This window comes from Pseudopodoces humilis, chromosome 3 (assembly GCF_049639895.1).
Source record: "Pseudopodoces humilis isolate 2021_Gansu_Grassland_sample_001 chromosome 3, ASM4963989v1, whole genome shotgun sequence".
NCBI lineage: Eukaryota > Metazoa > Chordata > Aves > Passeriformes > Paridae > Pseudopodoces > Pseudopodoces humilis.
Genome location: NC_142202.1, coordinates 59658225 through 59679204, shown reverse-complemented (window position 1 = coordinate 59679204; position 20980 = coordinate 59658225). Strand labels below are relative to the sequence as shown.

At 38.0% G+C, this 20980-nt stretch overlaps 1 protein-coding gene across 2 annotated transcripts in view; it reads left to right on the top strand.

The window, feature by feature from the left end:
* Positions 1–20436, top strand: part of AKAP7 (A-kinase anchoring protein 7) — an 81127-nt gene extending 60691 nt beyond the window's left edge. The window contains exon 8 of one of the 2 annotated variants that reach the window (XM_088053621.1): positions 19154–20436. In XM_088053621.1, coding sequence (XP_087909747.1) covers positions 19154–19353 — 200 coding nt within the window. In that variant the 3' untranslated portion in view covers positions 19354–20436. Of the gene's footprint in view, positions 1–18190 lie in introns of both variants that reach the window. The other variant, XM_005518348.3, reaches the window with a different exon arrangement.
* The last annotated feature ends 544 nt before the right edge of the window (positions 20437–20980 follow it).

Sequence of the window (20980 nt, the reverse complement as noted above, 5' to 3'; positions counted from 1 at the left end):
GAGTCTCTCACATGTTATGTCCATTCTTGGGTCTGACAGTGGCTGTCAAAAATAACCCCCCAGTAATGCAGCTAAATTGCTAAGAAAACACTTAGTATCTTCACACTAGTGAAGATAAAGAGAGATTTTTTTTAAATCTACGAGACAAAATAAGGTGTTAAGTTCACTTTCACTGCAAGATATCAAGGAGATGGGTGATAGAAGAACAGGCTTTTAAATCAGAGTGATATTTAAAAAACCCAGCAGAAGTGGATGCCTTTTGTGGCAAGAATGTCTTGCCTTTTTGTCTTCAAGAATGAAGAATATAGTCACCTTGAAGTAAAGAGGATAAAAATACTGGTGACTGTGAAAATGGGAAGTTTTAAAAATTGTGTTGGATGTTTCCATATGTCTTAGGCAATCCTCCTTGAAATTAAAATGTCTCAACATATTTGGGGTTGTTGGTTGGGTTTTTTTAATTGATGACTGCATTTAGAAAATAGTCCTAGATGATATGAACACATATTGCTGAATTTTCTTCTGTGTCTGATCTATAGTAATTTTAGGTAGCATTTGACTTTAATTGAAAAGCGGAATTTAATATTTTTTTTCTCCCTTTGTGTTTGATACAAATATATATAAGCCCAAATTTAAATCCTACCATCATATATGGTCTGTGGAAAGATACTAAATTATTGAATTTAATTTTCATACCCATTTTTATTTGGGTATAAGGAATTTTGAAACATAGAATTGTATTTTTTTTTTAAATAGGCTACATTTTACTATTTCACAAGTATGCAGCAGATTGTCTCGCTCTGTGATCTATCACACTGCTAAAGTTGGGCTCTCATCCACCTTCCTGACAGGATGTTTTGTGTAAAATAAATTACAACTAGAGATTCTGGAGATGGATCAAGTCAAATGTGATTGCCTTGTGATTAAGTTATGTTACTGATGGTGGGAAAAAGCAGAAGTGTTTATTATATAATTTATTTAGGGATATGACAGAACTGCTTCTTTTCCTGAAAGGGAACATGAGCAAGTCAGGGAGTTCTGTGGTTCATAATCCAAAAATATTGAGGTTAATTTGTAGCTGTTCTAAAATACTGAACATTGTAAATTCCTCTAAAAGACTAACCTTTATATTATATACACTTATGTATGAAATGAGGATGTATCTGGGGCTGAAGACCTTATTTGGAGTGCTATTGGCCACAGTGATCCATAACTACACTATGCTGAGAAACTTCAGGAAAAGTTTTAACTAAACCTGTTTGTAGTAAAGGTCTTGAAGAATAACTCATGAGAAGATAGGAAGAGATTTCATTTCAGCTGTAGCAAGCATAAGACCAGAATTAGCTGGATGGAACAGGTATCAACACTTCCCTTGATCTCAGTAAGAGACGATGAGAAAGAAAAAGAAGATCCTGATGAGAGACTTCAAAATGGAGATGAGGTCACTAAAATTGGCTCCATGTTGATGGAGTTGGACCTTTAATGAACTTAATGATCACTTTTTCATAAAAAGTATGTCAGCAGAGAACCAGTCTTCAGTGAATTGTGGCTGTGTAGCAAGATGAGATCTGCCCAGTTAACTGAGCAGCTATTCTTTTTATGTGCACTGTTTCTTGTCTTGCACTGATGCCAGTGGGAGCCAGTGGGAGAAAATGTCTGGTTGATCTCCTTTCAGCTTCCATCTAGCATGTTTTTGTGGGTGGTTTCCTATATTGTGTGTTGTATCTAGACTTTCTATTAGCTTAAGTGTTCAGGGGCTATCTTACCTTCAGCTTAATTGCCAAAGTATCACTCTACATAGGTGGAAATAATAAGTATCTTTTTGGCTATCAGGTGACTCATTATATTGTGCTGAATATTCCTCCTATGTTATTGAAATTGTATTTATTTTCTACATTCAAACTAAGTGCTCTGTCTTCCATTCACATGCTGCTATCACTTTACCATCAATACCTCTGGAACTGTTATTAGGTCCCAAACATACTGGAAGAGGGTATCTTTTATATCAGTTTAATGACTGGCAGCGGAGGATATACATAATGTAACTGTTTTTTGCTTTCACCCTCAGTATAATCTCAGTCCTCCTTACCCTGATGGGAGAGTTGTGTGATCTTTGGATAAGACTACCATGGTGAAAACTGGCCACACTTTTTTATAACCCTGCTTGTAGTTTGTGGGAGGTTACTACAAGCTGCCATCTTTCATAGTGAGTTCTTGCAAGAAATATGTGTTAGCGTGCAATACTGGTTAACCTGGCTCCTTACAGATAAATGTTGATAGAAACAAAGATAAGCAAAACAATAATGGTTCTATGACCATAAAACTCTATCCCCTTCTAGAGATGAAAAAGTTCTGGCAGAAGAAGTTTCAGATCCCATGGAATCATTGCTGCCTCCATCCCTGCTTGTGTGCACTGTGCACTGGTGATCTGTGCTGTGTAGACTGATCCACAGCAGAGCAGGTTTTATGTGAGCACTCCTTTAATAAAGGCAAAAACACCCCAGTGAGGTTAAATGCTTCTCCATCATTAGCTGACTAACCTGGGTAATTTTAAGTGAATTAAGTAATTATCAAAAACCCTGGGGCAGCTGATGGGAAGGGTGACATAGTTACAGTAGCTTCTTCCATTGTGTGAAGGGATCTAGTGAAGAGTAATAAACAAGAGAAAATCACAGGCTCAGTATTGCAAAGTGCTGAGCAGCTTTGATACCTGGTGAACATGTGCACACATGGAGATGCTTCCTACTGCCAGTAGACCATGCTGGAGTGGCAAGGAGCTGAAGCTTCTGATGTGTGTGGAGAGAACTAGCAGAGTGGGAAGAGGAGACATAGACCAGAAGAGCTGATTATGATGTCTTCTCAACAGAGTATACTGTTCCCTTGGTATAATGAAAGGGTTTTTACTATGTTTAAAGTAATAAGCTCTGCCTCTGTGCAGATTGAGCCATTGGTACATGTGGATCAAATGTTAAATTTGTAGATAGCAAATGGGTCAGCCTTCCTGCTAAGTGTAGCAGTCTCAGGACAGTGAAATGGTGTCTCTGTACCTACCCTGGATTCAGATAGAGAAAACAAGGAAGACCTGCCTGGTTGTAGCCAAGTGCTTTTCAAAAATTGCAGCAAAAACAGTTGGAAGGGCAGAGCTCTGAGAAGAGTATGGACTCTGTATCTCCCTTCTGCCACCCCTCCCAGCTGTATTGCCTCATATGGCTGCTGCTCTGCAAGGTAAAGTCCTGTACTTCTTACTGGTTGGCCAACTTCCAAGGTCCTGTAGCATTTATCATGCTTGTATTTCACAAGAAGGTTATCTTGATATTTGTGTGCTTTCTCATCCTCTTCTGATCTGCAAAGCTATAATTCAGAAATGAGTTTATTGACAAAGAAATGATTATTAGTTTATGCTAGTCTGGAAATGTTAAGAGACATGAAAGAAAATTTAAAAACTGATGAAAGTTTTTCTGCTGTGAAGGGCACTGTTTGAGCCATCTGTGGATTTTTTAGGTAATCACTGTTTAGTCCTGTTAGTACTGCAGTGGAGAATTCTGTTTTGGGACTTCTCATTGAATGAAGAGGAGAGACAACATTAAAACTGTTTTGTTTACAGCTGAAGGCTTCTTTGCAGATATGGGAAGTGAGCCTGTGATCCCAGGGAGTCCATACAAAGGTCACCACTGCTGGAACTAGTCAGCACGCTTGTCAGGCTGACAGAGACTGCTGGTTGAGGGGCTTGTGGTTGTGAAGAATGCATTAGTTATACTATGGTTATGCAGCTCTCTGAGTGGAAATAAAACACAGTAAGAGGTGATGATGAGTACCATGCAATATTGCTGCTGTTATATGTGTGGTACTGTAAAGGAAAGAAAAAATAATCCTCCGTCAAGCAGAGTGACCTTCCTTAAAACGTTTATTTTACTGCACATTGATGCAATTAATTATTTCTGAGATTTGTTTTCTTGATTTTGCTCTCTATTTTAAAATTCATGGCCAAATAACATTTTAGTACACTTGGCTACAAGGTCAGACAACCTATGTAGAGAAGTAATGCAGTGGAAAGTTGCTTACGTATGACATTAGCCAGACATCTTGTTCATTGTTTCTGGAAAGTATTTCATTCAAAAAAACACATGAAAAAAACCAGCAGATTACAAAGGAACAGTAGTATTTTCTTAAATTCCTTACTTAGCATGCTGATGCTTCACCAGTTAAATTGATTGACAAAACTTTGGGGAGACAGGAAGCTTCAATAGATGCAGAATTGAGTCCTGTATTTCTTAGATCATATAGATATCAGTTAAAATTCCATCTACCATAGGTAAATTCCTTGACATGTAAGCAGGGAAAAAGAGGCCCAAAAATATATCCAAACACTCCAATGGCAGATGGAAAAAAAGAAACTTTATGATGATCTGGAATATGAGCATATTCTCCTGCAATCACACTCAAATAGCTGTGAGCATAACTGTGGACCACCAGCTGCAGTGGCAGATTACAGCTGAAAATTGCATTTAAAATTCCGAACTGTGCTGCTTTTTGGTTCAAACAGCCAAACAGACCAAAGAATAGTGAGTGCTATTTCTCATGGGGCTAAATCTTTCAAATGCAATTGGTTTGTTTTGTAAATCTCCAGCATAAAGTTAGACAAAAAGCTTGAACAGAAATTAGTAACTCTTTTAAAATATACTGTAATGATTAATTGCTTTTCATTCATTGTAAATGGGTAATAACTGACAGTTAACTATTGTCTATCAGTTTGCAATATAACATAAACAAGAATACATGTTGCTTTTGCAACAAATTTTGCAAAATACAAAATTTATTTCTGCATAATAAAAATAATTACGCAGATAATTTTTCTGGTAGTGGTAAAATCTGAGAAAAATTTCCAATATCTAGCAAATGAATTGTTAATTTTAATGTTTTTTACATTAATTAAAAATAATGATGTCAATAATAATATACCATTTACTACTGCAATGCTTGAAAGCTATCTGAAAGGATGTTTCAGTTGGCATCTTCAATTAGAAACAAGCTAACAGTGTTTCAGGATTTTTGCTAAACATGCAAGTAAAACCATGAAAGGGAAACAGATTAACTGGGGCATGAATCAAGCGATACTGAAAATGTCAAGTGAAACCCTTAGCAGCAGTAAGCAGGAATAGTGCTGGTTTATACCAACCAAGGACCTGGCCTGCCAAGTGTCGTGGCTGTGACAGTCCACTGGCAGCCCCTGGAGTCCAGAGCTGCAGTAAGATGGATGAGAATATCAGCCAGCCCATTTAAAAGCAGACCTTCTATAAATAGTACCAGAAAGATTGGTTCAGATGGCAAGCCAACAAATTGCCAACTCCATCTGGAATCCTCTTTCTAAGTACATGCATAGCAAGGGAAGCAGCCTGGGTAAAATGCTGTTTGTGCAGCCCTGGGCATTAAAAATCAGACTGGTGGTCTGCTCCCTTGGCTCCTGCAGGAGACTTCCAACATGACTTCTTCAAGAGAAAGTGAGCCTGGAAAGAAAATAAGATCACTTTTAAATCTGCATTTACACTAGTTTTTCCAAGCAGTGTGTCTGCTGCCAGCCCATATTCTTTCTGGATTTTAAAGGGAAAATAAAGGCCAAAAGAAAAAGTAAATGTACATAAACATGTCATATTTACCTGATGGTCCTGCAGATGTTCCACTTAGGAAGAGAAAGTGTAATGGATTTCTCATACTTCTATAAGTCTGCAGGTTAAACATTATTGCTCATTAGTGGAGATTATGTTTGGTATCCACTTCATATACACCTAGATATGAGATATTCCTTTAATCTGTAAAATGATTTAAAGATTATCTTAGTAACACCATTGCCACAGCAAAAGGAAGTCTGGGTTCTCAGAGAAAGTCTTGTTTGCTTTACTCTAGATATATTTGAATAAGGCAAAGGCTACAGCATTATGTTTTTATTGAATTTCAGAGGGTAAATTACAGGTCATTGCTATCAGATAATATTAAAAGCTGCCCTGTATTCCCAGTGAACAATATCCAAATACCTTATTCTGTATTATGGGAGTCCTCTCAGTACTGTTTCTCTCATTCGTTGTTGCACGGTCCTGTCACGGTTTCCTGAGATTTGTGTGTACTCTGGCACAGTGCCTCTCTCTATTCACTATACAAATTCTGCCACTCTTTACACACCAAACAGTAGAAGGAGCAGCATGGTTTTCTGAAGTGCTGTAAGGCCTGCCCTGAAAAATAAAAAGAATTAGAAGGTCTGAATGTTTAGAGTTATGAATTTTGCCTTTCCATTTCCTTACTTCTGCAGGTTAAATCAGAACTACAGCAGTCAGATTTCATTGTAGTAGAAAAGGAAATGTAAATTCTGTTGTTCCCACATCTTTACTGGAGTCAGGAGCCAAATCCTGTCCTCTGGCATGTGTGTTACTCTAGCTACTACTGCATTACTCTCTGAAACTGTTCTTAGTTCATCCTTCTGTTTTCATTTGCTCTGGGCTGCTTTGGAGTTACAATTCAAAATCTCTGCAGGAGAAATCCACAGAAGTAACTGTTCCACAGATGCAGAATTTGGCTCAATGTGCTTCTTAGCTTCGCTACCTACAGGCACAGCCCAGCTCTGTGGCTGCTCTGGGTGCCTCGGTCTCCAGTGCGCTGGGGTGTCTAGGGCTGCACCTGAACACTGGGACTGCCTTGCCTGTGCCATCACCCTGGCGTAGTTCTGGGCCTGGCAAACATGGTGCAGAAGCTCCTGGGCACTGGTTAGGAGTTAGCACCAACCCAACTCCTTTCCCAGAAGTCAGTTTGAATACAGCTGCAGCGTTTCAGAGGCTTACAGAGCTGTATGGGATGGACTGAATTGCTTTGTGCTAACTGGCCTTAAAGCACACAAGTACTGGCATTGTAGAGCTCACGTGTGTAAACATAGGCAGGTTCCTCTGCATGAAAGACCAGGTTTCAGAGATGGCTTTTCATGGTACTGTGAGAACAGGTGTTTATCTAATGTCAGCATAGAACCCAAACTGAATTTTCCTTCTCTGCTTGAAAATGATCCATAAGCAAAATCCATATTACAGCCAAATAGAAAGTGCAATATGCTAAAAGTGAAATACCATTCTCTGTTAGTATATGTGAACAGCTACCCCTTCAGTTTAGAAACTCATTTGTGTCAACCTATTGTCTTGCTATATGACAAGTCCTAATGTAACCTAATCCCTGTAAGCTTAGAGTGGAGCCGCTCACAGTGTAGAAATTGTAGCATATGGATAAAACATCTATCACAGAAATAGAATAGCCACACTTGAGAGTGGGAAAGTGTTTGTTATACAACCAAAATGTGGTAGTTGCCTACTCCTTCCTATGCTCATATTTAATGTTTTCCTCTTTTTAAAAATTTTAAAAATTTTCCTCTTTGTACTGTCTGATTTGTGATGCTAGGTAATTGAGTGCTTTGTTTGCTAACGGGGAGTGGTATTCCTGGAAGCAGGCAGGCGTGTTCTAACTTCGTTTCAAGAAACCATTAAAAAATTAAATTTTCTTTTAAAATTACAAAATTGGTCTGCACAGCCTCCATTAAAGATGCCATATAATTAAGAAAGAGAAAATCAGTTATTTTGTTTCATTACAGGTCTCTAGAAACTCAAATATGGACTAATAATCAGACTCCATTTTAACATTTCTATACTGACCTGCAATGATCAGGAGGCTGTACTCAGTCCTCTTTCAAAAAGGGGTGAAAACAGATTTCATCTGTGGAAAAGGTTCACTTCTGGGATGGAATAAACAATCATCAAAATCTCTCTTTTTCCCCTCCAGCAAGGTCGTGTGCCGCTAGACCTATATAACCTTTTAGCAGAAATGGCATGCATGCAGTGCTAGCTAAGTCTGCCCTGGAAAGATCAGTGTAACTTTTGTCCTAGAAGCTCAAGAAGCTCATGGAGCAGAGGAAGTAGATGTTTGGAGGAAGTACTGTGTTTCCAAAAGAATATAATGCTCAAAAAGTGAAGTAGGAGTCCAGGCTGTGCTTCAGAAAATGGCTGAGGAGCTGCAGAGCTGCATCTTAGGGAGCTCTAAGAGCAGGAGCTAGCTTGTTTTTGGGGGAAAAAAGAAGCTACAAAACCAAAAGGCAGGAGGAGGAACTGGTTAATATAATTAAGCAACTGTTAGGATAGCATGGGATTACTTCTATTGCATCATATGAAATAAGAACAAGAGAGAACATTTTGTATATATTTCAGGGAAAGCTTCCTGTCAGTGACAGATGCTGGGCTGCAGAGAGTCTACATTTTGCAATGTTGTGACCAAGATTTTGAGATTAAGGCAGACAAACAAAGAAGGCAAGACAAACAACAGGTCCTTGGTTGACTGAGGGATTGTCCTTTAGATGACATTGGTCTGTTATTATTTGTGAAATTATAGGCACAGTGGAAAATAAGATAACTTGAAAACGATCATGGTAAAGCATACTTATACCTGTTCAACATACTGAAGGTTTAATAATGTTTTATGCCAAATCATTTTGCCATTCCTAAAATTTGAGTGGTCCTATTTCCATAAGCTAAAGGGGAGAACTGGCAGAAGTTCTCCGATGAATTTGGAGTATATTGGGAGTATATGCTTTTCAAGTTGGCAATGGTGTCCCTGCCCATGGCAGAAGGGTTAGAACTAGATGATCTTTAGCAAAAATTTAGCAATAATTTTTAAATGACATTTTGTTCAATCTTTCATTTTACTACAAAGCACAAGGATTGAACAAAAACATATTAAGACTCAGCCATGTTTTCTGTATCACTTACTGTGGCTGAGTACAATCAGCATTTGTACATTTTTTTCTGTCCTAAAAATCCATTACCATCTAGTATAGCCTAATGCAGTCAAAAAGGTTTTCCTTTCTTTCTCTCTCACATGCTCTTTTGCTTTTCACATACACCTCATTAATAATGTGAGAGGTTTTTCCAGCAAAAAATGATGAGTTTACTCTTGCAGTTCTACAAACTGTAACCTATGATGAGGTGAGTTCTAGGGACTGAGATCCCTTCTAAGAGTCAAGGTTTAGCTTTTTCTGTTAAAATGAAATTTTCTGTAGTGTTTTTGTGTTTTGAAGCACAGTTGATCCTCTGTTTTAATGACATAAATGTCAATTTATGTTGAGCCCCAGCTGTGTGCCCTGTTAATAATTTGCACATGTGTTCTCTGCTTCAATTAATCTGAAATACAGCCGGGATCATGGAGTCACTGCTGCACCCAGACTGTGAGGACAGGCCGGTTCTCAAAATAGGTTACTGCTTCTGATGCCCCACATGGTAACCCTCAGTGCATAGCTACACCTGCATTCTTGGAGTTCAAACCACATTGCATTGTGCTGAGCAACTGTTGTATGTGCTTTCCTGTCACAGGAACTCTCAAAATCATGAATGACATAATCTGGTCTTGAGGAGAGACATTGCCCTTTTCTTTCTTTTTCCTCATCCTTAACAAGTGTTCCTTGGCCCCTCTTGCCAGATATAGAAATGGGAGAACTTTTTTGTATGGAAAACATAAAGGCAAAGCAAACTGAAGTACCAGCTTTAAACCACACAGTTGGTTCTGAGTAGAGTGAAAAGAAATGCAAAATCTGTTTATGGTGTGAATATCCACTCTTTATTCTTTTACTCTTGAACTGAGGAAAGACTGAGAACGATACTGCTTTAAAATAAGAAGACAAAGAAAATACATGAAACTCCAAATCAGAACTGTTTAGCCTGATAGAAATAAAGGCCCAAAAGACCAGCTGGCATAAATAAGCAGTTTTCTACTGATGTTATGGGACAGATTTAGAATTATTGGGATGCTGAAGAAGAAGGTGTGGAACGCTGTATAGTGTGTAGGTAGAGAGAAAATTTGCGAATGGAAAAGTAGTGTAAAGAGATGACAACCATCAGTTTTAAGGCATGGTAATGAGCAATCCATTATGGTGTGGAGTAAATTGGTAAAAATTGTGATGATTAGTTCAGTTTTTGGCATAGCAGACATATTTTTCTGGATTGATTTCACTGAAGTGTTGCTAGAACAGTCTTTGACTCACCGAGTTTGAGGAAGTAGAAACATAGGGGAAGAAAGCGAGGGGGAGTTATTATTTTGCTAGAATGCAGTATGAAAGCTGTAGGGATTCACTCTCATTAAAGAAGTGTTGCTATTAGGTAGGGAAATGGGTTTTTAAATGAGTTTTATGTTGTTTCAAAAAGAAAATGCTTTTATAACTGTTTGATATTTAGCATAGGAAGTATATGGAAGTAAGGCCCAGTGGTTTAAAAACAGTAATTAAGACTCAATTATTCTTGATTTTTAATGGTGAAGCAGACTCAAGAATAATGTTAATTTTGATTATTAGGTGCTTGTTCAGCAAATGAGGTTATTTGCTCTACTCATAAAGAACATAGGATGGGGAAAAAATTAGTACTGTCCTCTCACAGTCTTTCAATTCTTTCTTGCCCTAGATTATAAAGTCTGTTTTTTTATGTGAAGGATTGATAACATTAAATTTAGTTTTATGGCATGGTAATGTTTCAGGATTTTTTAAATCCGCAGATTTTGTTCCACAATCCTCTAGCAACAATTTTAAAATTTCTGTGAATTAGATAAAATGAGCTGTAGTCATACCTTCAGCATTCTTAACTCTTTTCTACAGCTATTCTGATTTCATGTCTGAGGTCACCAAAACTCCGTGGCACAGAGCAATTTATTATGACCAAACACATGCCTGAATTTGTTGCTTATCTTGTCTTTGGAATATTTTTCTTTGGAAATCAAGAGGGACTTTCTACAAGGTCATGTGGTGATAGGACAGTGGCTTTAAACTGAAAGAGGGTGGTGAGTCCAGGGAAGTTGTGGATGCCCAATCACTGGAAGTGTTCAATGCTGAGTTGGATGGGGGCCCTGAGCAACCTGGTCTAGTGAAAGGTGTCCCTGTGCCAAGCAGTGGGAGCAGGACTAAATGAGTTTTAAAGTCCCTTCCAAACCAAATCATTCTGTGATTCAGTGTTCTTGCAAGTGGGTATTTTTGGACTTTTAGCGAGCAATAAAAGTTGAGGAAGAGCTTGTCCTGAAGAAGATCCCAAACAGTGGTTTTATGGGTTCCAGGCCAGGACATTTAAAGAGAGGTCTGAACTTCTATGTACTAGTAGTCTCCAAGTATCAAAAGTAAGCTTCTTGTTGACAAACCTTTGTGTGGTAGAGCAGTGAACATTTATACAGCTACATCTCAATACCAGATTAAAAACGGATAACAAATTCCAGCTCTTAAAAAAAACACCATATTTAAAGTTGAAGTTAAGTGGCAAACAAAAGGGAGGGAAGAAGGAACAAAACTAAATACATTATTTAAGGCAAAAATCTGTGATAGATAAAGAGGATTCAGATAGGAAAGGCCATGATAAGTACTTAATAGTAGGGGGTGTTTTTAAATGCAATTGAAATTGTTTTAAGGGTGTCTTGTTATCTCTTCCAAAGCTGTTAGCAAATTTGGTCAGATTCTGTAGACATGAAAGGAAAGACAGCAACAATATTACTCATACATTCAAAAATACATAACTTCATGTATTGCCTAAGAAGCTTATGAAGCGGGTTCAGTTCCTTCAATAGGAAGATTCTGGGGGAAAATGATTAAACCCATCTATTTTGTCTGCCTTTGAATACAGTTATGCTACCAGTTCAAACCTATGTAAGGTGCTCATACTGAGAGAGGGAACTCTAACCTTCCTCCATTGGATTCAGAATCTAATTAAGTGTGGTTACTGAGATGTTGAAAGCGCCTTGCAAATGACCCTTTTTTCATTAAAATTCTACAGGATTTAAAATTATTAAATCAAATTAAAATTATTGCAGTATTTTATAGACACTATTGGACATACTATTGAATTGCAGTTATATGGTTTTTTTTGCAAGATTTCATCTTCCTTTTGCAGTTCAAACAGTATGCAGCTGTGTTTCACAACTCATGTTACTGCAACTGAAATAATTAAATGAAAATGCATGTTGATTAAAATTTGACTTTTCTGTCCATACAAAATATATTCATAATTGCTTTCCCTAGGGAAAGAGATGTACTATGTGAGAGACTGTGATAACATGAGTTTGTATGGAGTCTCTTACTGAGCTCAGGAGGAACAACAACGCAAGTTCAGCTTGTTAAGATTCACTTATTAACACTCATTTAACAACCTGTCTTAGTCCAAAAAAGATTGCTTTTTTTAGTATACTTGACAGTAACATGGAAAAGTGGCAGCCAAAATAGCATCCCTTTGGAAGCTGTATAGTAACAAATGGATCCTAAAGATGTGAAACTGAAGTTCCCATAGACTGTTGGAAGGATAAGAAAACCATAACAAGAGGTTTGTTAAATGACTTGCCTTGCAATGCTTGTGAGTAAATAGTTTTTCATGGTTGACAGGTCCATTAGCAGGGACTTGAAGATTTTGGTAAAATATTTGGACTGTGGCAATTAAAATCTTTATATATACCTTTTGGTTAGCTGCTGTGTTTTTTGAGCCTACACCTCCCTCAGTTTGGTGATCTAGCAGGGTGATTTTCTGCCTTCAGCACCATCCAGCTCTGTCTGTGGTCACTGGTGACCGAGGTTGATGGGGAAGCAGCCTACGCTGTCACCCATAGTGATTATTTCACCCAGTATTATTTCTGGAGGACCAGTGAAGGCAAGGGACTGATGTTTCTGTCCTGTTCCAGAATTCAGCTTTTCCCTGGGAAAACTGGGAAACCTAATCTCTCTATTAGGCTCTGAAAACAGTAGGTGGCTTCCCTCTTGGCACCATCTTAGAGGGCAGAGTAACTCTTCTGCTCCTCTCGATCAGCCTGCTGACCCAGGCCGCCCTATTCCCTGTTCCTGGGAGCTACTGACACCAGGCAGCACTGTGAATGGTGGAGTGAATAATGTTGCCTGGATGTTTGTCTCACAATCTGCCTCAATCCTTTGGTTCTCCCATTGCCATCTTGTACATTGGATGTTACTGTGGCTATGTAAAACCACTTCCGTAACTTGGCCTGTTTTCTCTACTGGAGTGTTGGTGCAAAAAATGGAGTAAAACTCACAGCTTTTTATGCCATCTTGGTTTTTTTCAGGCACTTTACTATCTTTCCTGCCTCTTGCACTAGACTTCTTTTAAATTAGTTCGATTTAAGTATTAAACTACATTAAAGGAGTTGGGGAATTTCTCTGCTAACAGGTCTCTTTTAATAGAAAAATAAACTCAAGATATTTAACAGAACTCCCTGTATGCCAGGACTAGAGTCTTACATAACTTTTTTAATCTTGCTTGTTCTGGAGACTCTTGCCTGTGCCATCACATCCCTCAGTGCAGAGGGATGAGTAGGTTTCTCAGATTACATCCTCTTTCTTCATTTAGAGGTGCTCAGGAAATTTATATCAGAGCTTCATAGGAGTTTGTGTGAAACAAAACAAACTTTTGCCATGTTTTCCAAGTCTGCAGCTCAAAGGGTCCTGCGGGTACTACTGTCATTACCGATTCTGGCAAGAGCACCACTTTCCCTGAATAGCTGCAACACCCTTAATTTCCTCTTTAGCAGAAATTCCCAACTTTATCAGGCTTATTCCATGGTGTGCCAAATTAAATAAAAAAAACCTTTCCAGCAAACTAGAAACCGTGTATTCAGCAGGAGGGACAGATTGGTATTGCCTTGTAAGACAGTCCTGTATTACAGAGCAATATCTGTAAACCTAAAGAAGTTTGTTTGTGATGTTCCCACATCAGGTGGGAACATCCAGCAACAGAAATGTCATCACCTTCATGTCATAATGAGATTATAATTTCACCCTTCCTCCCAGTGCCTTATTTATGCCAATTTCTTAAGTGAACAGTTAAGAAACTTTTCCTGCAAGACCTTCTTAATTAATAAGGAAGTGTCCAGAGTTGTGACTTTCCTGTCTGTGCTTACTGTTTATATTAGATATGGACACGTGCTTATGTTTGTGTTCATGGTTTGTAAAAATGGTATTAGAAATAATTATTAGACTAATAATAAGGTAGATGGAGGCATATCTGTTACCACAGGCCTCCCCAGGCTGCAGTGCAGAACCTCTGCCACCAGAGTACAAATTTTTCAGCTGGTCTGGATCACCTATTCAAAATACTAAGGGTCTCTTTTAGAATGTTCCCCATGTTGTCAGCGTTTTGTTGCCAAGAAAAGTTGTTGGGAGGAAATATAAAGCCCGGTGTATTGAGGCCATGAGGGAAGCATTGCTGTTAAAAGGTTGTAAAACTGGCTTTTCCTATAGAAGGAATCCCCTGTTGCTTCATTCAACTAAATCTCCTACAAAAAAAATCACAATCCATGGTCTAATCATATGAACAATAGAGGGATTCAAACTGTCGTTCCTCTCTCCAAATCTGAGATATCTACATACACTCTAAACAGGCTGTGTCGGGGCCATGAAAATGCTGTACCTGGATCATGATACCTGATTTGTTACAATACAGTATTTCAAAATTCAGTTCACAATCCTGTAACGTGTAGGGGGGTGTAAACTTGGAAAGTAAATCTAGTCCAGTAGAAAGATACAGCAGTGAATTTGAACCCAAACTTGGCTGTGGTTGCAGGCATCTGTCCATAACTGCTAGCAGGAGGATGTAGGATCATAAAGCCTCTTTTGAATAATTCTGTGGAGCTGATAGTTCCCTTTGTAAAAAATTATGGTCATTTCAGGACAACTGGTACGCTTCAGTTTTAGTAATAAAAAACACTGCTCAGCATGAATGCATTGAGGTGCATTTACAGAGTATGAATTGGTTTTCATATTTTGAAAATTATAGAAGAGAATTCTGGGATAAACAAAATGAAAGGTTTTTTCATTTTTTATTCAGAGCAACATTGAGGAGAAAGTGGAAATTTTTTATTCACAGGCACAGGAATAAAATAGTGTCACAATATTGCAAATACAATGCTGTGGTATATCTGTTCCATTTTCAGAACAGAGATTACAAACAAAGCAAGTGTGAATTTTTAAACCTCCCTTTTGAATCTAAAACATTCATATGTGCAATAACTTCTACAGACATTCCAATAATTCACATAATATTAGACAGTCCATTCAAAGAAGCATTTGCCTTCTGCAGAGGAACTGTATTCTTTAAAGAAGCAGGTAAGCAGCAGCTGCAGTATGGAAGGAGAGATGTAAACAGGACAGATGTTTGTTAAATTGTCAAGTAGATACAGATGATCAATACTCATTTTTATTACATGACCAGTTTCATTTTAACAACAGTCATGAATAGGAATGATGCAATGGTACCCAGCTACCTTGCCAGCCAGCCCTGGCATTGCAGACACTCCCAGCACTGCTATTTTGGGAGTATGAGAATAGAAACAGAGCATAAGGGATTCATATAAGCCCATGTGCCTGTGCACCAAGGTGGCTACACAAATAAATCCAAGCAGTCTCCATGCAAGGATGTGCATGCATTTGCATTCACATGTCAGTCAGATGTCATTCCAGTGGGAGTGCAGAGCTCTCTTAGGAGGTGCTACAGTCTTCACCCCAGACTTCTGATGAGGCATGAATATCTCAAAATACTAAAAACAAACAGAAAACCACAAACACATACTTCTGTAGCTGTATAAACTGGACTTTTAAAGGCTTATTTAAGCAATCTGTCATTTTTCATGCTTAAGAAAGTACTTATAATTGAGCTACCTGCTTATTTTGAAATAATAAACACAATAGTAGCTATATGGATTTTATACATGTATCTGCAAATGAGAACTGTTCTGCAGAAAGTAATCATGGGAGAAGAGCTCTGGCCTTTTTTAGACCATAATACATGATGTATTACAGCTCAAATTACATTGTGAGTAAATACAATCACTACTGTTGTGTGGTATCTGGAGGCCTCTGTGACTGATTAGTCATATTCTCTATATTAAGCACTACAGGGTCAAGTGTGAGTGTGGCTGAGCACCATATATCCCATTGATTTTGCTCTGAGTTGCATGGATAGATCATTAGCACTGTGTGAGTAATGATTTCTATGACCCATGAGCAATTCTGAAAAACAAGAAACTCTGCAACTGAAAACCAGTTTTATTTTAAATAATCATTAATTATTTTAATTATTTTTTCTAGCAACTAAATAGACCAGGGGAACCAAAACATATTTGAGCATCATTACTAAGAGCAAAGGAAATTAGTAATCAAAGGGCTTCATTCAAAGAAGTGTGTGGGATCGATTCAAAAAAGCTGTGAGGAGATGCTGCTCATAAATACCTTGGGTGTCCTAAGAGAGAAGAATCTGAATGAAGTCCCTCCTTCCTGTAAGTCAAAGGATTAGACAGAGGATTTAGAGATAGCAGAGAGATATGGTAAGCAATGAGTCAGAGAATGTGGAGTATGTAGCTGTTTAGTTTTGGGAATAGTGCCTCTGCCTCTGTTGCATGGTAGCGTAAAATATTTCTCCTTTTATTATAATTATGTTTTTAATGTATTCTTATATTTACATGTTTATAATACATTATTATAAAATATTCTTATATTTGGTTTTAATCAAAACTGTCCCCCTAGATATTCTTTTTAATATCTTTAGAATATTTATCTACACTTTCTCCAAAATGTAAAGGAATGCAGAATGTAAAAGAATGTAAAAAAAGACTACTAAGAGGTAGTCTGATGATTCTTCAGGGGGAGAGCACAGTTCTTCCTTGCCTGTACTGACAGTGCTGTGGAGGCCCAGAACTGGAAGAGTTGCTGTTCCAGAGCAGAATGATCAGATTAACAGCTAACAGAGGCACTACCTCTACATATGAAGAGTTTTGTTTGCTTCTCTCTCTCCTCCTTGAATCCCTATATGAATTATGCTTTATCAGTGAAATCACTCCTGGGTTGTGCAGTACTCTAGGAAGACTAATAAAAGTCTTTCATAACTATTATCTAAATGTGTTGGCAAGCTTTAATAAATTTACATACATGAAAAATGACAAATTTAGGTAATTGAACAGTACAGAGCTTTGTGCTGAGAGCGTACAATAATATCTCTTTCACCAGATGCATGTGACTAAGCAACCTCTTATTGCTGGTTGCAGAATGCAAACGCCAGAAGAGGACATTAAATGTATGACCTTTAAATACAGATGGAGGGAAACAGTTATTTACCTAGTGCGGGAGACTGTGAAATAGCAAATGGCATGACCAATGAGAATTTGACAATAAAATTTGCTTTCCCTGCTTTTTTTTTCTTTACAAAGAATTTACAAAAATTCTTTGTAAAAGGAGGATTCTGCAGTGGGGTTTCTAGTTTATTAAAAAAACCTTTCATGGAAAAGTAATATTTCAAATTACATGTAATGATGTATGAGAATCCTCACTATGTATGCAGTTGCTTTGTTGTATATGTTATTCATGTGAGGTTTTAGCAAAACAGGGAAATGTCAGCTTCTTATTTTTATCAGAAGATAGTTAAGATTGGACTGCTGGAACTTGCAGTCCTTTGACGTTAGAGCTTTAAGATAGAAGACAGAAGAGAGGCAGGGAGGGACTACATGGTTTTTCTAAGCTTTGTGCTTTTTTTAGAAAAATATTTGTAACCTGTGCTTTGAGTGTTTTAGTAATTTTTCCCATGAGAAACTCCTGAATTACAAGCAATGAATAAATTTTAGATTTATTAAGCAAAATCACAAAATGGTGGCACCTAAATTTAGGAATGCAGCTAAAGTGTAAAGATGCCTTATGCTGTATTTGCCTCTGAGATCAGCTCAGTTGATCAGAGCATGGGGCTGATAATGCCCTTAAGGGCCATTTGCTTAAGAGTTGGATTTGATTTTCCTTATGGGCCCCTTCCAACTCAGAATATTCTGTGATTCTGTGATCTTTTCTCAGCTGTCACACGTGATGGTTGACCAGAAAAAATTAAATTTCCACGCTTTTCTAAGCTGAATGATGCCTTATAATGTTAGCCAGTGGCTTCTGCTGAAGTGTTATAAGAGACATGAACAGTGAAATATCTTTGATCTAATACACTGTACACATCTTTATGGAATACTTTTGGTTTGGAGCTTGAGGCGGGGATAAAATTACTTCTTACAATCAGGAAGAGGCAGCTAATAACTTAGAACCCAGCTCAAGTCAGAGGTTCCTGATACAATCACAGCTACTGTCTTTGCATGGCAATGAGTTCCTTCTCTTGTCTGTTGTGACGCATAGGTGAAAAACAAGCAGCAGAGCCAGACGATGCGGAGCTGGTGAGCCTCAGCAAAAGGCTGGTGGAGAACGCGGTGCTGAAGGCTGTGCAGCAGTATTTAGAAGAAACGCAAAACAAAAGCAGACAGACTGATGGGAGCCCTGCAAAAACTGAGGAAGCAGAGAGCGGCAGCAAGAATGAGAGCGACAATGATAACAGCAAGTGAGCACTGTGCAAAAAGCCTGGGAGCAAATATCCCACCAAGAATAACCACAAAACCGTGTTCCGCTCCCTGCTGAAGTTTGCAAAGTGGTGCTGGGTGTCAGGCACTCTGCTTTGTGAGTCTCTTATCAAAAGTTTGTTCTGAATTGAAGGACACTGTCTACTGGTTTAATAAGTGTTTGCACTGCTGAAAATCTGTCGAATGCCAGGAGGGATGGATGGTGGAAAAAAGACAAGAGTGGTGAAGCAGGCAGCTCCAGTCTTCACTTGCTCTTGATACCAAGAGTCCTTTCCTTGCTTTTGAAGAGAAACTGAACATTTTGCACTTGTCATTTGGATTGTCGTGGATGGCTGTGGATGAGGTCTTGCCGTAAGTGGAAGTGATGCCCTGCGCCCGAGGGTTTGGCAGCGCTGCAGGGCTGCTTGCTCTGTGTGAGAGCACGTGCTGTTTCCTAGTCAACAGCAGTCAATACCAAGCTAAAAATTACCACTACAGATACTCATCGCAGATACTATTACACAGTATGTAATAAGACAGGAGTTTCCCTTAAATGTGATGCTGTACTGTTCTTTACATTTTGGTAGCATTTGTTGATGTAAATTATATTTTTTGATGAAATACCTTTTTATAAAAAATCAGTATGGGTGAAACACTGAGCACTTACTACTGTCCATGCCAGATATGATCTCTTTATCTCTGTGCATTAATGATTCTAAATCACATTAGTTGTTATAAAATGTATTATATTGTTGTTTTCCTCTAGGAAAGAGCCATGAAGCAGACTTAGTAAAGGAAGCTTTACGCAGAGAAGCGCAGGCCCTGTTACCCAGACTGAATCAGATAAAGGCGCTGTTAACAAGTCCTGAGATCCGCACAAAAATTAGCAAAGAACTGTTTGAAGACAGTCACAACTCCAACAGTAAATGGAAAAGTTGTATTGACTCTGAGTCTCCAAATGCATGACTGTAAATTGCCACGATGGAAAATCTCATCAGGTTCTTAAAAGACAAAATATTGTGGCAAGTAATTTTTCAGGTTGCTTTGTTTGGGTTTTTTTAACTGAAAATGTGAATGGGTGTAAATGGCTCATGAGGAATCATGCTGAAATACTTGCACAGAAGGATTATATTTCATAATAATGAAGTATATATAGCCACTTCTCAACACTGCATTGAAACATGTTTGAGTGTGCAGGTATATGTCATGACTCCAAAGTGGAAAAATACTGGTTTCAAATAGATCTGAGCAAACACTGTGCCCTTCCTTTAGCATTGTAAATAACTCAGTTTTTTCTCATATACTCCTTCCCTAACAATGATGTAAAAGTACTAAACAATTGGTGGTTTTAAATACTTCAAAATGTATATTTGGGAAAAAAAATCCTCTTTTAATTATCTGCCTTTTGTATATGTACTGGCATTTTGGGTTAGCGTTATATGTTTTTTATTGTTTTTTTAAACAGCACTTGAATACTTGTATAGATGCTGACATTTAGGTTCTGCTGATGTTTACACTAAAGCAAGAATGTTTTAAATTTCAGTATGAAATTCAGGCTCCACTGATCTCAATGGCATACTCTCATTGGCTTTAATGGAGTCAGGATGCTGCAATTAAGATTTCTTGTGCAAATAATAATATTCCTTGGGATAATATTTGCCTTTTTACTTTTGTAGAACAGTGTTTTTGTCTTTTGTTTTTGATGTTCCTCCATCCCTGCCTTCTGCTGCCTGAGGTGGGGTGTCAGTTTGCTCTCATTGTTCCCTCCACACCTGCAAGATTCACTGAAGATTTGGATGATGGACAACAATGCAGGAGTAGGTCCAATATTTGCAATTATTATAAACATTGTCATAAAAGCTATATAAAATGTTGTGATTGGTATCAGAATTGTGCTGTTGGAACAGCTGTGTGCGTGTTCTTCATTGTCTGAAGCACTGTTCATTTATCTCACGTCAGAACTTTTTTTTCCTCATTTGATATATAACAATATATTCTGAAACGCATCTTATATATGCCATGTTCACAATAAAATGTTTTTCCTTTGCACTCTGTGTACGTTTTCACCTGTTGCCAAATGGACTTGAATAAAAGTAAGTACTTGCAAATAACAGGGTTACAGGAGAGAAATAGTGCTCCAGTGAATCACACCATTACATTGACTACAGGGTGTTGTGCCAACATACTGCTCTGAAACCTGGCTGCTGAAATCATGCAGATAAACTAGGCCCAAGTCATTACTGTTCTCCAGGAAAAAGCTTTGAAACTCTTGGACTTAATTTATGTTCTGGACATAAAGGAGTAGTCTCAAATAGTCTCAAAATACTCTAGAATGATAGATTAAAAAAAAAAAAAAGTCTGAATCTGAAATCATCCCTGGAGATCATTGGGAGGTAACTTTTTATAGGCTATCAAGCAGTTTAAATCCAACTTGCACATAAGAACACCAAACCAGACACTCAGCTATGAAAACAGGAAAACAATTTATTGTATTATATCTGAATCATGGATTGTCATCTCCCATTCCTCTGTACAAGTCATTTCCATGATTAAGGGCCTTTTTGTATCATTCAGCTTGTAACAGTCATTGTTC